At 39.3% G+C, this 15,068-nt stretch overlaps 2 protein-coding genes across 2 annotated transcripts; one reads left to right on the forward strand and one right to left on the reverse strand.

Annotated features, from left to right (window-relative positions):
• The first annotated feature begins 228 nt into the window (after positions 1-228).
• On the forward strand, positions 229-3,766 carry LOC110787611 (multiple C2 domain and transmembrane region protein 6). Its single transcript, XM_021992235.2, has one exon. The coding sequence runs from the start codon at positions 434-436 to the stop codon at positions 3,554-3,556; it is 3,123 nt and encodes a 1,040-aa protein (XP_021847927.1). The 5' UTR covers positions 229-433; the 3' UTR covers positions 3,557-3,766.
• A 49-nt stretch (positions 3,767-3,815) lies between these two features.
• Positions 3,816-13,604, reverse strand: LOC110787612 (uncharacterized). The gene is made up of 11 exons (XM_021992237.2): positions 13,303-13,604; positions 13,164-13,202; positions 11,152-11,243; positions 10,797-11,046; positions 10,534-10,653; positions 10,375-10,450; positions 10,024-10,232; positions 9,723-9,831; positions 9,231-9,323; positions 4,784-4,944; positions 3,816-4,483 (listed from the first exon to the last, which is right to left on the reverse strand). Exons 1-11 carry the CDS (start codon positions 13,462-13,464, stop codon positions 3,944-3,946), a joined length of 1,851 nt encoding a protein of 616 aa, XP_021847929.1. The 5' UTR covers positions 13,465-13,604; the 3' UTR covers positions 3,816-3,943.
• Between the last annotated feature and the right edge of the window lie 1,464 nt (positions 13,605-15,068).

Here is a 15,068-nt window from a genome sequence, read left to right on the forward strand (position 1 = left end):
TTTGTTTAGAAGACGGTATCTTTCCCATTGGGCAAGCTTAGGTCGGACGTACTCGCACACGGGTACATTTGCTGTTTCTTTGATAGGGAGTAATTTCATGAACAACTCTCCTACGTCCTACCATTTATGACACCTTCCAGCAACTTTAGGGTCCTCTCTTTTTCCTCCACCAAACATTTTACTGCATTAAAATCACACCCCCCACTTATTTCAGTAATGACAACAAACACCACATTCTCTCTCCCCGTCAATTAAACACATACAAAGTTTAAACACACCCCCACTTCCACCAAACGACACTTCTCATTTTCTCTCTCTCTCTCTCTCTCCTCTCATGTGTTTATGTTTCTGTCTTCTTACTACTCCAACAATAACTCTTTCTTTCTTCTACTTTCCTTTCCAACCTAATTAATTTAACCCAACCCAACCCACCATGGCTAAGCTGGTGGTGGAGGTGCTAGACGCCTCTGACCTCATGCCAAAAGACGGTCAAGGCTCCGCCAGCCCTTATGCGGAGGTCGAGTTCGAAGAGCAGAGGCAGAAGACACAAACCAAGTTCAAAGACTTGAACCCAGTTTGGAACGAGAAGCTCGGTTTTGAAGTTCCCGACCTGCAGAACCTCGCCGATAAAACCATTGAGGTGACTGTCTATAATGATAAGAAATCCGGACACGGCCATCATAAGAACTTTCTTGGCCGTGTCCGGATTTCTGGGGTTTCCGTTGCTGGAACGGAAACCCAAGCCTCAGTTCAGAGGTACCCACTTGATAAGAGAGGGATGTTCTCTCATATCAAAGGGGATATTGCTTTAAAGATGTTTCTAGTGGATGATCCAAACTATCATTTCTCTCATCCTCCCCTTCCTCTTCCTATCAAGGAGGAGAGGAGAGAGAGTGAAGCTCAACTTCCTCCATTTGAAGAAATCAATCCAAACATTTCCTCTAATTTTGGCAATAATTATCAAGAAGAGCATCATCATCATAATAATCATCATAATTTTGATGATGATATAAAGAAGAGTAAAAAGAAAGAGAAAGATAAACAAGAAGTGAGGACTTTCTACTCAGTTCCAGCTAAAAGCCACACTCACACTCACAACCACAACCACAACTACTCACAAGAAGCTCCACCTCCCCAAGCTCAGACTCATACACCTCAACAACAGTCATATCCCAAGACGGAATTTCGGGCGGATTTCATGAAAGCTGCCCCACCACCCGCCATGATGATGCAGGTTCCAGGGAAGAAGCCTGATTACGAGCTCGTTGAGACTCGGCCACCGGTGGCGGCTCACATGGGTTACAGAAAGGGGGATAACATTGGTAGCACTTATGATCTGGTTGAGCAGATGCATTACTTGTATGCTAGTGTTGTCAAGGCTAGAGATCTGCCTGCGATGGATGTTACAGGGAGTTTAGACCCATATGTGGAAGTGAAGCTTGGTAACTATAAAGGGGTAACTAGGCATCTTGAAAAGAACCAAAACCCTGTTTGGAATCAGATATTTGCATTTTCTAAAGAGAGATTGCAGTCTAATCTGCTTGAAGTTATTGTCAAAGATAAGGATTTTGGAAAGGATGATTTTGTGGGGAGGGTAATGTTTGATTTGACTGAAGTTCCTCTTCGGGTTCCGCCTGATTCGCCATTGGCGCCTCAGTGGTATAACCTGGAGGACAAAAAGGGGCAGAGAGGAAATAGAGGTGAGGTAATGCTGGCTGTGTGGATGGGAACGCAGGCTGATGAAGCATTCCCAGAAGCATGGCATTCTGATGCACATTCCATCAGTCATCATAACCTCGCACACACGAGATCAAAGGTTTATTTTTCCCCAAAATTGTATTACTTGAGAGTTCATGTGATTGAAGCTCAAGATTTGGTGCCATCAGATAGAGGTCGACCTCCGGTGACACAAGTGAAGGTCCAACTAGGGAACCAGCTGAGGATGACAAGACCTTCACCGATGCAAACAATGAACCCGATTTGGAACGATGAGCTCATGTTTGTGGCTTCAGAGCCGTTTGATGAATTCATGATCTTGACTGTGGAGGATAAAGTTGGACCTGGAAGAGATGAGATCCTAGGGAGGATGATTATCCCTGTTAGGGAACTTCCACATAGGATGGAAACAGCTAAGTTTCCTGATCCTCGATGGTTCAACCTCCACAAGCATTCACATGGTGATGAAGAGGGTGACAAGAAAGAGAAAATGAAGTTTGCTAGCAAAATTCACCTGCGTCTCTGCTTGGAGGCAGGTTACCATGTGTTGGATGAGTCGACTCACTTCAGCAGTGATCTACAGCCATCGTCGAAGCATCTGAGGAAGGCTCCAATTGGAATTTTAGAGCTTGGGGTACTGAGCGCTAAGAATCTATTACCCATGAAAGGGAAAGAGGGGAGATTGACTGATCCGTACTGTGTGGCCAAGTATGGTAACAAATGGGTGCGAACACGAACCCTTCTTGACACTCTTGCACCCAAGTGGAATGAGCAATACACTTGGGAGGTCTTTGATCCCTGCACTGTGATCACTGTTGGAGTGTTTGACAATAATCATGTCAGTGGGAATGATGCAAAGGAGCAAAGAATAGGGAAGGTTAGAATCAGACTATCTACACTAGAAACTGATAAAATATACTCACATTACTACCCTTTACTAGTGCTTACTCCTGGGGGATTGAAGAAGCATGGGGAGCTTCAGTTAGCAGTGAGATTTACTTGCACAGCTTGGGTGAACATGGTTGCACAATATGGAAGACCACTTTTACCCAAAATGCATTATGCGCAGCCCATTCCTGTCAAACACATTGACTGGTTAAGGCACCAAGCTATGCAGATGGTGGCTATCCGATTAGCTCGAGCAGAACCGCCCCTACGTCGAGAGGTTGTGGAATACATGCTTGATGTGGACATCCATATGTTCAGCCTGAGAAGAAGCAAGGCAAATTTCTTCAGAATCATGTCAGTATTATCAGGAATATCAGCTGTTTGCAGATGGTTCAATGACGTCTGCACATGGAGAAACCCTATAACAACATGCCTTGTTCACGTTCTGTTCTTGATATTGGTTTGTTACCCGGAACTCATACTTCCCACTATCTTCCTTTACCTGTTTGTGATCGGGGTTTGGAACTATCGCTTTAGGCCGAGGACTCCACCCCACATGGATGCTCGGATTTCACATGCAGAACATGTCCACCCCGATGAACTTGATGAGGAGTTTGATACATTTCCAACATCCCGACCTAACGAGGTAGTCAGGATGCGGTATGACCGGCTTCGAAGTGTGGCAGGTCGGGTTCAGGCGGTGGTGGGAGATCTGGCAACCCAAGGAGAGAGAGCACAGGCGTTGCTGAGCTGGAGGGATCCAAGAGGAACAGCAATATTCATTTTCCTGTCTCTGATATTTGCAGTATTTCTGTATGTGACTCCCTTCCAGGTGATTGCAGTGCTGGTGGGGCTTTACATGCTTCGGCATCCACGGTTCAGGTCCAAGATGCCTTCTGTCCCAGTCAATTTCTTCAAGAGATTGCCTGCAAAATCTGACATGCTTCTATAACACCAGCTCAGATTAGCCTGTCAATAAGTTTTCCAAACTTCAGTTCATGGAGAAAGACCTAATTCTCCAAGAGTCGCTTCGCTTCGCTTTTTTTCTTTTCTTTTATCTTCTTGTAATGTAAAGAACCTAGCGATTCTTTTCTGTTATGTTATTATTCTATATTTTGTACAATTTAGTCATAAATTGATGAGTAACGTCAAATTTTGGCAATCAACGAGTATAATCTGAATGCAAAAGATATAATCTGAATGCCAACAAGAAAATGAAACACTCTAGTTTTAAACATCATATGCTAGAAAAATGAGTTCACCAATACAGTGTAGCAAAATTTGTGTCATTTTGTCTGGTGACAACCACTCTAGTTTGCAAGAAAATGAAATCAATGTGTTAACTAGACATCACCTTCCTTGCCCATAGTTGAGAAAAGCAAGCTACAGCGATTAAAAAACTAAGAAAAATACCAGCAACAAGAGATTTATCGATAATATTCCACTGCGCCATGCTTGCTCTTGCTCTTGCTTTGCCGGATTGTTCCTCTGGATTAGGTTCCTGAAATTTTGTATTCTCCGAGGCCTTAAATGTAAGGCTATTCCGCTTCCACGGTCCGTCAAAGTTTTGATCATCTTTTCCTTGGTTGCTATTGATGGGAACTTCTGAAGTATCAGCACACTTTGCTGCACTACAACATGAATCTGGATCTTTAGAGCACGCACAAGATTCATCGCTAACACCACTTGGAGAAAATCTACTGCAACTCAATTCATCCTTATTCAAAGTTCTATCTTGAGCATTATAACTTAGAACCTGGATCACTTCACCGAAAACTGACCATCTTCCAACAGAAGTGATCCTTACAGTAGCTGATGAACCCAGAAGGCTTTCTGGAGCATTGACCAATACCTGTATGTATCCTTTGGTGTGTCCCACCTAAGAAAGGAAAGTCTCAAATTAAATGAAGATATTCGCGGTAAACACTAAGCAATTACCAGATAAAAAGCTTTACAGTTAAAACTCAATAGTCAACACTAACATAATCAACAACACTTGGAGAAATAATAACTAGTGAACTACCAATTACAGTAGATGCAAGAAAGTCAAGGGTCAAACTTAATGCAGCTTCTAGTTTTTTTTTTTTTTGACAAGAGGAATGCAGCTTCTAGTTCCAGTCAGCAAAGCAACATAGGTAATAAAACAGAAAAATAAGCAAAAACCTTGCTGCCATCTTACCAAGTGAGTTCCATCAGCAGCAATATCTGTTATCCATATCCTCTCAACTAGCCCTTCCATTCCATTATATGGGGTGAAGGATTCAAAAACAGCAGTTAATTCACGGCTTCGCTTCTTTACGATAGCACTTGGAACCTTCTTCATCCTTGCAGCAGGAGTACCTGAATTCATAGATTACGAAGGAAAAAGAGGCATAAGGACAAGTAACCATGGTCCTAAATCCTAATGGCCTTTGCAACATACAAGTGAGTCGTTTGTCATGGAAGACAAAATCATTCTACACTGGCTTCCGATTTGGAAATTAATATAGAGATTCCATGCAAAAAGTAAATGTTCATTTTCAGTAACACCAAAATACGTTGGAAGGCTTAACATAAATTATTTCTAACAAGTCACATACATAGTCGTAGCATGTTTAATTCAAAGTGCAGGCACAATAATTAAACGCCAGTAAAATATGCACAACAGTTTACTGTTACAGCCACTACATCTTTTATCAAAATGCCTAGGCCTCTCAAAATCATCCCATACATTAAAATGTTTTATGCAAGCCAGATACTTCACCGGGTGTTATACAATATGATACAGGCGCTCATAGGGCCCCTTGGATTTCCGTTATTTGGGCCCATAACTCTTTACGTAGACCTTGAATCTTGGGGTTGACACAACCCTTCACACCAACATTTCTCCCTAAGAATATTCTCCAAGTTCCCTCTAATGTCCATGTCTTGGATTAATTTCCCCAAAATTCTAGTCTTAAGAGACACTCTGCAGTCCTATATACCATTCAGGCATTCACCCATCCCTCGGTGCTTATAAGGAGAATCTTAAATCCGGGATTCAAAAATTTCACGAATCCCAGTTCAATTATCAGAAGTTCAGAACGCTATTTTCTTTATCACATATGAATAAATGTTTAATTAGAATACAGAAAAGAGTACATCATCAGGACCCTTTAAAGAGAATCAATGAAAAACACGCATAAAGGAAAAATAATGAGTCAAAACCTTCAATTTGGGTGCTCCACAGTCCACAGGTCCTACTCAAATTCGTCCACAAACTAGGACATGGCCTTTTCGGGGGGGCCCAGTAACCAAAAAGTACACAAAATTTCCCATACAGAATTCTTATTAACCAAAGCAGCATAAATACAGATCATCAACCTGCTCTAATTAGCCTAGTTGAAAACCCCACATCATCTAAATAGAATATTTATTATATATTTTACTCATGTCAATAAGATCAAATCTCCAAAACACTTCCTCAGTAGTTGCAGCTATTAACTATTTAAGAATATACGTCCAAAATGCGTTTAACTGGCAAAATATGACTTCAAAAAGACTTGAAATGGGAGAAAAGGGGTTGTGATCCAAATTCTACTAAAGCTTGATTAAGTGGCTCCACGATGTCTATGAAGCTTGGTCAGAAAAAACAATTTCAATCTACTACAAACAGAAGTTCAGCTTTTCGAGATGGAAATTTTACATTCATACTTATACTGGTAGAGTAAAACACAGTGGAAGACTCTGTTCAATGTGCTGCTATCACTTCAACAAAAGACGAATATGTAATGATAGTATTCTGAATGACATGGATCTAAATCAGACCAAGTAAAGTAAACAAAAAAATGTCACAATGGTGGGTGCAATGTTAACTGGTGGTTGTCACATCTCGGATGAAATGTTTAGCGCATCCAATATCATTTTATAGACAAAATATTAATAAACTAAAAAACAGTCAACTGCAATGAGTTTATAGCAATTATTTTAGCATTTAATGGGTTCCTATTTCAAAAAATTCAAACGTGAATTATACCATAAGTTTTGGGCATGACACCCAGCCCATAAGCTTTCCTAAAAGATATATTTTCTCAATCCTTTTATGATCAGGTGGCTTGAATTATAACCTCTTGCTTGGACTCTGAGGCACCAGTTGGAATTCCATTTAAGCTTGTCTCATTCTTTTTTTTTTTATAGGAAAAGTTTTATTAGAAAAAGAAAGAAGTGAAGCATGAGGACAAGGTGTCCTCATAAGGAAACAAAAGAATATAATTACAAATTAGCCTAGTCTGTGGTAACTCCCCAATCGGGAAATTTTTTAATATCCCAACTGCCCTAGTTACTTAGTCCACAAGGATGCCAACAAAGATATTTTATCCCATAGTAAATCACGTGAAACAAATACTCCTTTAAAAATCCGAGCATTCCGTTCCACCCAAATTGTCCAAAGGATTGCGAATGCAGCATTTCGCCATAGTTCCTTTTTCTCCTTCGCCTTTCCAAAACCACAAATTGAATTTGTAACCAATCAATTATATTCAAAGGACAAGCCCACTGTTCTCTCCACTGCAAAAAGTATTCTCCATAGATAACATGCCAAATCACAATGAAGGAAAATATAGGAAGTGGACTCACTATTAGCTCGACAGAGCAAACAAATATCAGGTGAGATTGGCCTTCCTGGCCTCTGCTTCTGGAGCATATCATTCGAGTTAACTCTTCCCAAAGCTAGCGTTAATGCGAAATTTCTAACCTTTAGAGGAGTTTTTGCCCACCGGGTAAAATTTTCTATGGGAAGGCTGGGTATATAGTCAAGCAAACACCTCCTGTTGGATCCCCAATCTATACCCTGAAATCCTTTACATCCCTTATTAACTGAACAGTCAAGTGGTCACACAAAGCAATTAACTCTTCCAAACTCTCAATCCATAATCCCCTTTAATAGGAAAACTTTTAGATGAAGACAACAAGTTCCCTTTACCTTTTCACTTGTGCTTGTATTTTTACCTGGAATTGAAGTGTGAGAACCATATGTTGTTTTCAATTAGGATTTGATTTCAGTTAAGCAAGTAATTGTCCTAGATAAGCTTATCCGGGATAGTTCTTTGAAAACATATGCTTCACTACTCATTTTCCGTTATCATCTGTTTTTCTAAATTTACTTTATTTATTTTATGTCAACCTTTTATTCATATTTCATCATCTTCCCCCCAATTTATGAAACCCAAATATATCTAATGATTCTCTTACTCTCTATCTTTCCTTCATCATTATCATTATCATTACCCCATTGCCTCAAAGAGGCTCCCGCAAGAAGCGGGGTAAGGGGGGGTCGGGTGTACGCAACCTTACTCTCTATCTCTCCTCCCAAAAGAAAAAATAAAACTTGAGTTCTCCCCGGTTTTTCTTGCTACAATGATTGGGTGAGAAAAACGCAGGAAGTTGATAAAGATCAGGAAAACGGAGGTAATAGATAAAGATCAGAGTTACTATATTCCTGCCATGTCACACATTTTTATCTAGCTGTTGTGCCAACTTTGATTTTGGTATTGTTTCTAGCCTATTTGGGACCATGATTTTCAAGATTCTTCTAGTTTAATGGAAGCCCAATTCAAGGGAACTTAGGATTGTTATAATTTTATTTTATACTTGCATAAGATTGGAGTCTTATTTTTTGGTTCTTTTTCCGGATAATTGAGACAAAAATAAAACCCACATAAGGCAAGCCTTGCACAAGGTTATTTCAGAGATTTGAGCAATAACATACATGATACTTCCTGTAATTAGTCAGTGAAGCAAACTAAAAAAAAAAACAGGTTTAAATGAGTGGAGTCTAAACCAAGTGCAACCTTCTAAGATTGATTGCTTTTAGGCAAATGAATACTAGCTAATTAATCTAAAAGCCAACATAGATTTCTATTTTAATTAAGCTTTAGTGCTTAATTATCTTGGTTGTTTTCCTACATTCTCATACAGTCATCTGTATCACCATGTCACTTACATTATCACATTTCCTAAAGAGCGCTCAAGATTTGACCACCTATCGAGCATTAGTAGTTATCTTTTATGATGAGGTTGTAACTGCATTCAAGCACTTCCCATAATGCTGCCTTGAGTTTCACGGTCCCTGCCTGCACCCAAAACCTATGTTTTTAAGTATTTTCTCAGAATCATCCATCAAATGAAAACTATAAAACTTCCTTTACGGGCTCGATAGATCCATTTCACCAAAAATTCACCCAAGTTTGCATCAAAGTACCTTCCAGTGTTGCTCACGCAAACTACCCCCAGAATTCCATGGAAGATTAAACATTGGTCCCCTATATTAACATTATGGAAAGCCTTCAGCGTTCCTTAAACCTCAAGAAACTTGAGCACATAAGGACCGTTCAGAAGTTGAAGAATTAGGACAACCTAGTAGATACCATACTTCATTAGCTACACTTTCTACGAATTAGGACTCTTTTGGTTTAAGCCCTACTTTCTCATACTTAACCAAGTTTTATAGATTCATGTATGAGGGAGCTCGACTATCCTACAAGAGACACTCAGTCCTGAGAAATACACATGCTCAGATGGGCTAACATAGAACATGCACAAATTCACAATAGCATGGTGAGAGACTGTGTTTATAAATTGAAAATGCACAGAAGTCAAGACCAGCATACCAGGCCGAGGATAGAATTGTGAAATATGAACTTGAGCGAATTTATACTCCTTGATAAGCTCAACAGTCTGAGAAAAATCGTCATCAGTTTCACCTGGAGAGGAAAAAAATCACCAAATTTTAGGTAACGGAAACCACAAAAAAGTTTGTATGGGATGATCATGAATTCCATCATACCAGAATGCAACGGATGTGTACCTAAGTACTAGATGTACTGCAAGCCCTGACATACCTTACGTTTCAATTACAAGAGATCACAAGTAGTCTAGACAATTCTTTCCCTTGGTCTCCACCCCAAATAATGAAAAAGTGTGCATCTTCAAGTCCCCACAAATTAACATAAAATGTACTTTGCAAATATTAGAACATGACAATGTCATCACAAAAGACAACAGACTTCCCGGTACAACTACTACAATTGCATTGCATTCACATCACCCCCTGAGAAAAAAGGGTGCATAAAAGGTAGGCATAGAAGAAATCTCATAGTTACCAGGAAAACCACATATTATATCTGTTGCAATCTGCATCCCAGGTACCAGTTTGGTCAACGTATCCACCACAATCCTGAACTCTTCTACAGTGTATTCACGTTTCATGCCCTGAAACAATGTCATGAACCAAATTATATATTTTTTTAAAGAAATCAGCAATCAGTATATTAGAGCACGCAAAACTCAGACCTTTGCTGTTATCTACTTTTACAGATAAATAAAAGAAGATACTGGCAATATAAAAGGACAATTTAACTCAACAAAAGGAAAAGGAGCCTAACAAGAAATGCTTCCACATACAGTTAAGACAGCATTGCTCCCAGATTGAACAGGAACGTGAAGAAAGGAGTACACAGAAGGATGGCACAATACTTCAGCTATTTCTTTCAGGTGTTCAAGTATATAAGGGGGATTAGTCATCCCAACACGAAGCATTGTACTTCCAGTGGAGGGGAGCTCCGCAATCATCGCGTTCAAAAGAATAGGAAGATTAACTCCAACATCACGGCCTGAAAAGTTCCAATGTTAAAGCTATAGCACAATATCAAGTTACAAAACCTGACAAATTGAGGAATTATTGTAAAGGTAAGTAGTCCTGGTCCTACTCTTTCATAATTTAGATTACATCAAGAAAAAGATATCAATAAGTACCATATGCTCCAGTATCTTCACTGCTCAACCATATCTCCCTAACTCCATCTGCTATGACAGTTTTCACACGCTGAACCTGAAGCATCACAAAACATCAGACCTCGGGACAATGACCAACGTCAAATCAAGCAGCTATGTCAAATAGTCTAAGGTACTTACAAGGCTGTCCACTGTATAGCTTCCTAAATGACCACGTGCATGCTTTGTCTTGCAATAAGTACAAGCACCTAAACAACCAACGTTAATAGGAAGAATCTCAACAAACTTGTTCTTCCTCACCTGTATAAAACGTTATAGCAAACCTTTTTCAGTTGCTCAAAGGGTAATAATTCTCATTTTAGCTCAATTGGTTTGGTGTAAGCAGACACAGAACTCAGTTCTACTACTGACTACTGAGCCGCAGAAAACAATCAGGCCATTACCTTTGGGAGATCAAGAGCAGGCAATGTTTTCCTATTTAAAAGCCGCACCTCGTGGCCTTTCAAGGTCTCTTCTACAACTTCTACGACACGATCAATTTGCTGCACACCAACTATACTAACTCCTTCAAGCTCTTTTATGTTCCGACTTCCTTGCGGGACACACCCTGCCACGACCAGGGGTTTGTTCGCACCTTTACCTTTTGAAATGAGAGTATCCATGGCAGATTGACTAGGTGCTTTGACAGTGCACCTGAAATAAATCAAAAGTTACAAAATATTATTGGACTTTATAATCAAGAGAAAGAAGCCCCTAATAATCAAAATTATATGAAAACGAGTTAGAAGATATCCTCACGTATTTATCAGCCACAAGTCTGCCTCCTCGGGAAAGTCAGTTAAGGTATATCCATAGGCTGACAGCTGCCCAGCCATGTACTCACTGTCACTCTGATACATCAAGATATGCCTATAAGCAATAGTAAGATGCAGAAACTACAGTAGCAAGTTCGAGTAACTCAAGGATATCATATCAGTCTTTGAGCATGATGAAACCTGTATCCTGGTAAAGTAAAAACAGTAACTTCGTACTAAGAACACATACTCCTACTCATTTGATCAGGCACAAAACTTTGCAAGACATCCTCAACACATCACACATAAGAAGGGAAAATGAAGGTTGAACTAAGGGAAAATTACATTGTTTTGTTCTACATCTACAGAACTTTGTCATCGTACAGAAAAACAGATGCCACCGCATGTTGTCTAAGGATATCTGAAACTATCATACATCCATTTTAACTCACGATATTAAAAGTAAAAGAATTTATTTCTTCTTGATAGTAGTGTTTTTCGTGTCGCTAATGCCAACGCCAAACAAGAACTTCAGCTTGAGAATGGCTGGGGTACTATGCAGACCTAAGATGAGGAATGGTTTGGGCCATGGACTCGTGGTGAATTGCTACCTAAAAGAAACTCTAGAAGAGGATGGCTATGGTATTTTCCATAGTCATCACTCATCAAGCTATGGTCTTGAACTTACTGTCTGGAACTCTGTATGCCTTTAATGGAGATTGATATACATGAATCGTGATAGTCTTACAATCTGAAGCTAAAGTATTTCATACTCAGTAGACTGATGCGCTACAGACATCATTTATGTAAGAATTATAAGAAACTGAAGGCGCACTTGGTTACTAGGCTAGTAGGCTTCCTCATAATTTCAATCTTTCAGGTCTAAGAATGAAAAGGCACTCTTATATCTGTTTTTTAGTCAGTAATTGAGATCCAACAGGTCAGAACTTCAAATTTACCACAAGTTTTTGTGACAAAGAGGTGGAAGGCTCAAACTCTGTACATTGGAAAGAGTCAAGTACTATTCGATTTCATTCTTTTCTCCCCAAATTTCCTAATCTGAACCAACCAAAAACTTAATTCTGATTTTGTAATGAGTTTGGTAGCCTTTATCTGAAATTAATCTTTCTGATACTATTATTGCTTTGGTTAAGGTGAAAAGAACAAGCCCATGGACATTTGTGCCTCCATCATTAATCTTTAGTTACTTAGCTTTCTCCTATATGTTCCTCAAGGTCAAAGCCCTTACCTAGATTATTGATTTGATTTTAATAGATCAAAACATATTTGGTCTTCTGGTAAGAAGGCATGTTAAGTTTCTTTTTTGAATAAACAAATTCTACATCCCCTTAGAAAGGGAAAATCCAAACACATTTCAACTCCAAAAGAATTGTTGGTATAGGTAGTGATTTTTGGGTTTGCCTACACAATATTATTGGTCAAAGACATGGTGGAAATGCTGTAAGCTGAACGCAATCTCGTGCATATGTAAACACCAAAAGCACCGAAAACTTCTAAAAATAGAAATGTCACTCACGAATATCACAGTAGAGAAATGAATAAGGTGTTCCAAAATTCCACGCTCCAACCAGCGTAGTACTTTTTCACAAACACATGAACTAAATCATACATACCCCCAAGCTATGGACTTTGCAAAGCATTCCTGTTAATGACCAACAAATGGATAATCACTGCTACACCCACCACCAGATACATGAAAGTACTTTCGAAAATGTCTGACCACAGCCCCATTCAGCCAACCCTCAACATAATCGAAACAAAGCACATTGAATTCACATTCGAGCTCTGAAAGCAATTCCCACATACTCTTAACATATACTCGTATATAGAAGCATAAACCAAGTTCACTTATAGCAAGCATTAATTAAGAACAGTCAAAATCAAAATAACTATTAACAAACACCAATATATCCAACACCTACAGCTTCCCATAAACTCCAACCGTTGCAACATAGAAACAAGGAACAAACTGAGAAATCCAATTGTAATACTGACCTGATTATGAGAGCACCCAAAAGTTTTAATATAAATTGTCTGCAAAAACAACAGAATTTACACAATAGTGAATTTCTGCAATTATACGACAAGCTAAGAAATTTACAGGAAAGAAAGATTATGAGAGAGAGAGAAAGACCTGGGTGCCGGGAATTCTGATGGATTGAAGTGGGTGTTGAACTACAGAAAGGTTAGATTTCATGGGTTTTTTCTTAGGGTTTAACCCAACAGAAGTAACGGGCAATCGAAACCCAGGTGCAACGCCACCATCTCCTGCCAATAAATCTTCGATGTCTTCCATCGCCAATGCGACCGGAGATTCGGAGAGAGAGACTGTGAGAGCAAATGGGGCTGAGCTTTTGCTGCTTCAATGGTTTGTTTGTTCTTCAGTGGTTGGACCAAACTAACGAAAAATTAGCAGGGGTGCACCACCTGAGCCGAGTACTATCGGTATCTGTTCTTGTTTATTTAATTTAGGCGAGCTTGAACGAGTGCTTCAACCAGAGCTTTTAATCGAGCTTAAATATCTGTTTAATCTCGATTCGTTTGAGAGATTTTATATTTACGAATGATTCGTGATGTCTCGTTTATTAACCGAGTAGAATTCATAAACGATTTCTTTTTCAAACGAGTTTTTTATAAATGATATTTGCGCTTTAGAGTTTAGTACGACTTACACAGCAGGGCACACGGTACACCCCGGGTATTTCATAATTAGCTATAAAGGTCGGGCACATGCGTTTCAAATTGCAGACCGAGGTCTTTCGTGCCCTTCGCTTCCCTTATGATTGTCTTTTGGACTCCATGTATTTTGCTTGCTTATCTGCTTGGTCTCTCTATTTATATAATTTGGCATTTTTAACATAGCAATACATATTGCGTATCTGCTTAACAGTTTTCCTTCCTTGTGCAAGATACATTTCGAGATTACTAGTTGTAGTCGTTTCTTCATGCAGCTGACATGTCAAGTGCTTGGGGGCATAATCACCGGCACTTGAGGGCTCCCCCAAACACTTGAGGCTTTTTATCGAAGGTAGGTCGTCACACACTTATTCTAAGCAACCTTGAAGCTCTTCCCGTATATCTCTTCTCATCCTCGATGATACCAACGAGCATTGCATCTAATTTGGGTGCAATTGACATGACCTTTTTCTGGAGACAAAGTAAAGAAAATAATAGTATCCCTTTAATTGCTTGGAAAAAAATGTCAGCCTAAAAAAATTGGGAGGGCTTGGCCTTAGAAGAACGATGCCCCTTAATCATGCTTTTATAGCTAAATTAGGATGGAAAATCCTTTCTGACCCGAATAATTTATGGGTAAGAAAGATTCGTGAGAAATATCTTACCGATTCAACTTTCTTTGGTAATAACTCAAAATCGAAATATTCTTTCATTTGGAAAAAGATATTATCTCAAAGGGAACTCCTAAGAAAAGACATACGTTGGATGGATAAGTGGGCAAGCTATTGTAGCCTTATTGAGATACTTGATACCAACCCATCTCAAGTCAATATTAACGATAAAGTTTCAGATTTTATCCTTCCTAAGGGAAAACGGGATCTAGAGAAGCTTAAAACCATTCTTCAAGACAACCTTGCCAAGATGACAATTGGGATTCCTCTTCTACATAGCCAATGACTGACTCTCCGGTGTGGGGACCAAACTCGTCAAGAACCTTTACTATTAAATCTGCACCTTGGTTAGCTCGTGGAATAAATCCCGAAAACTCATCCTTGGAAGGGAAAATGGATTTGGAAAGTGGATGTACCACTGAAAATTCAAATTTTCCTATGGAAAATCGTCTACATCAGCTTGAGTGTGCGGAATACCCTTTTTAAACATATAATCCTCATCGATACTTGTGTTCTTTGTAACATTCATAACGAGACAATTTACCATCTCTTT

Source organism: Spinacia oleracea, chromosome 2 (genome assembly GCF_020520425.1).
Source record: "Spinacia oleracea cultivar Varoflay chromosome 2, BTI_SOV_V1, whole genome shotgun sequence".
Lineage (NCBI taxonomy): Eukaryota > Viridiplantae > Streptophyta > Magnoliopsida > Caryophyllales > Amaranthaceae > Spinacia > Spinacia oleracea.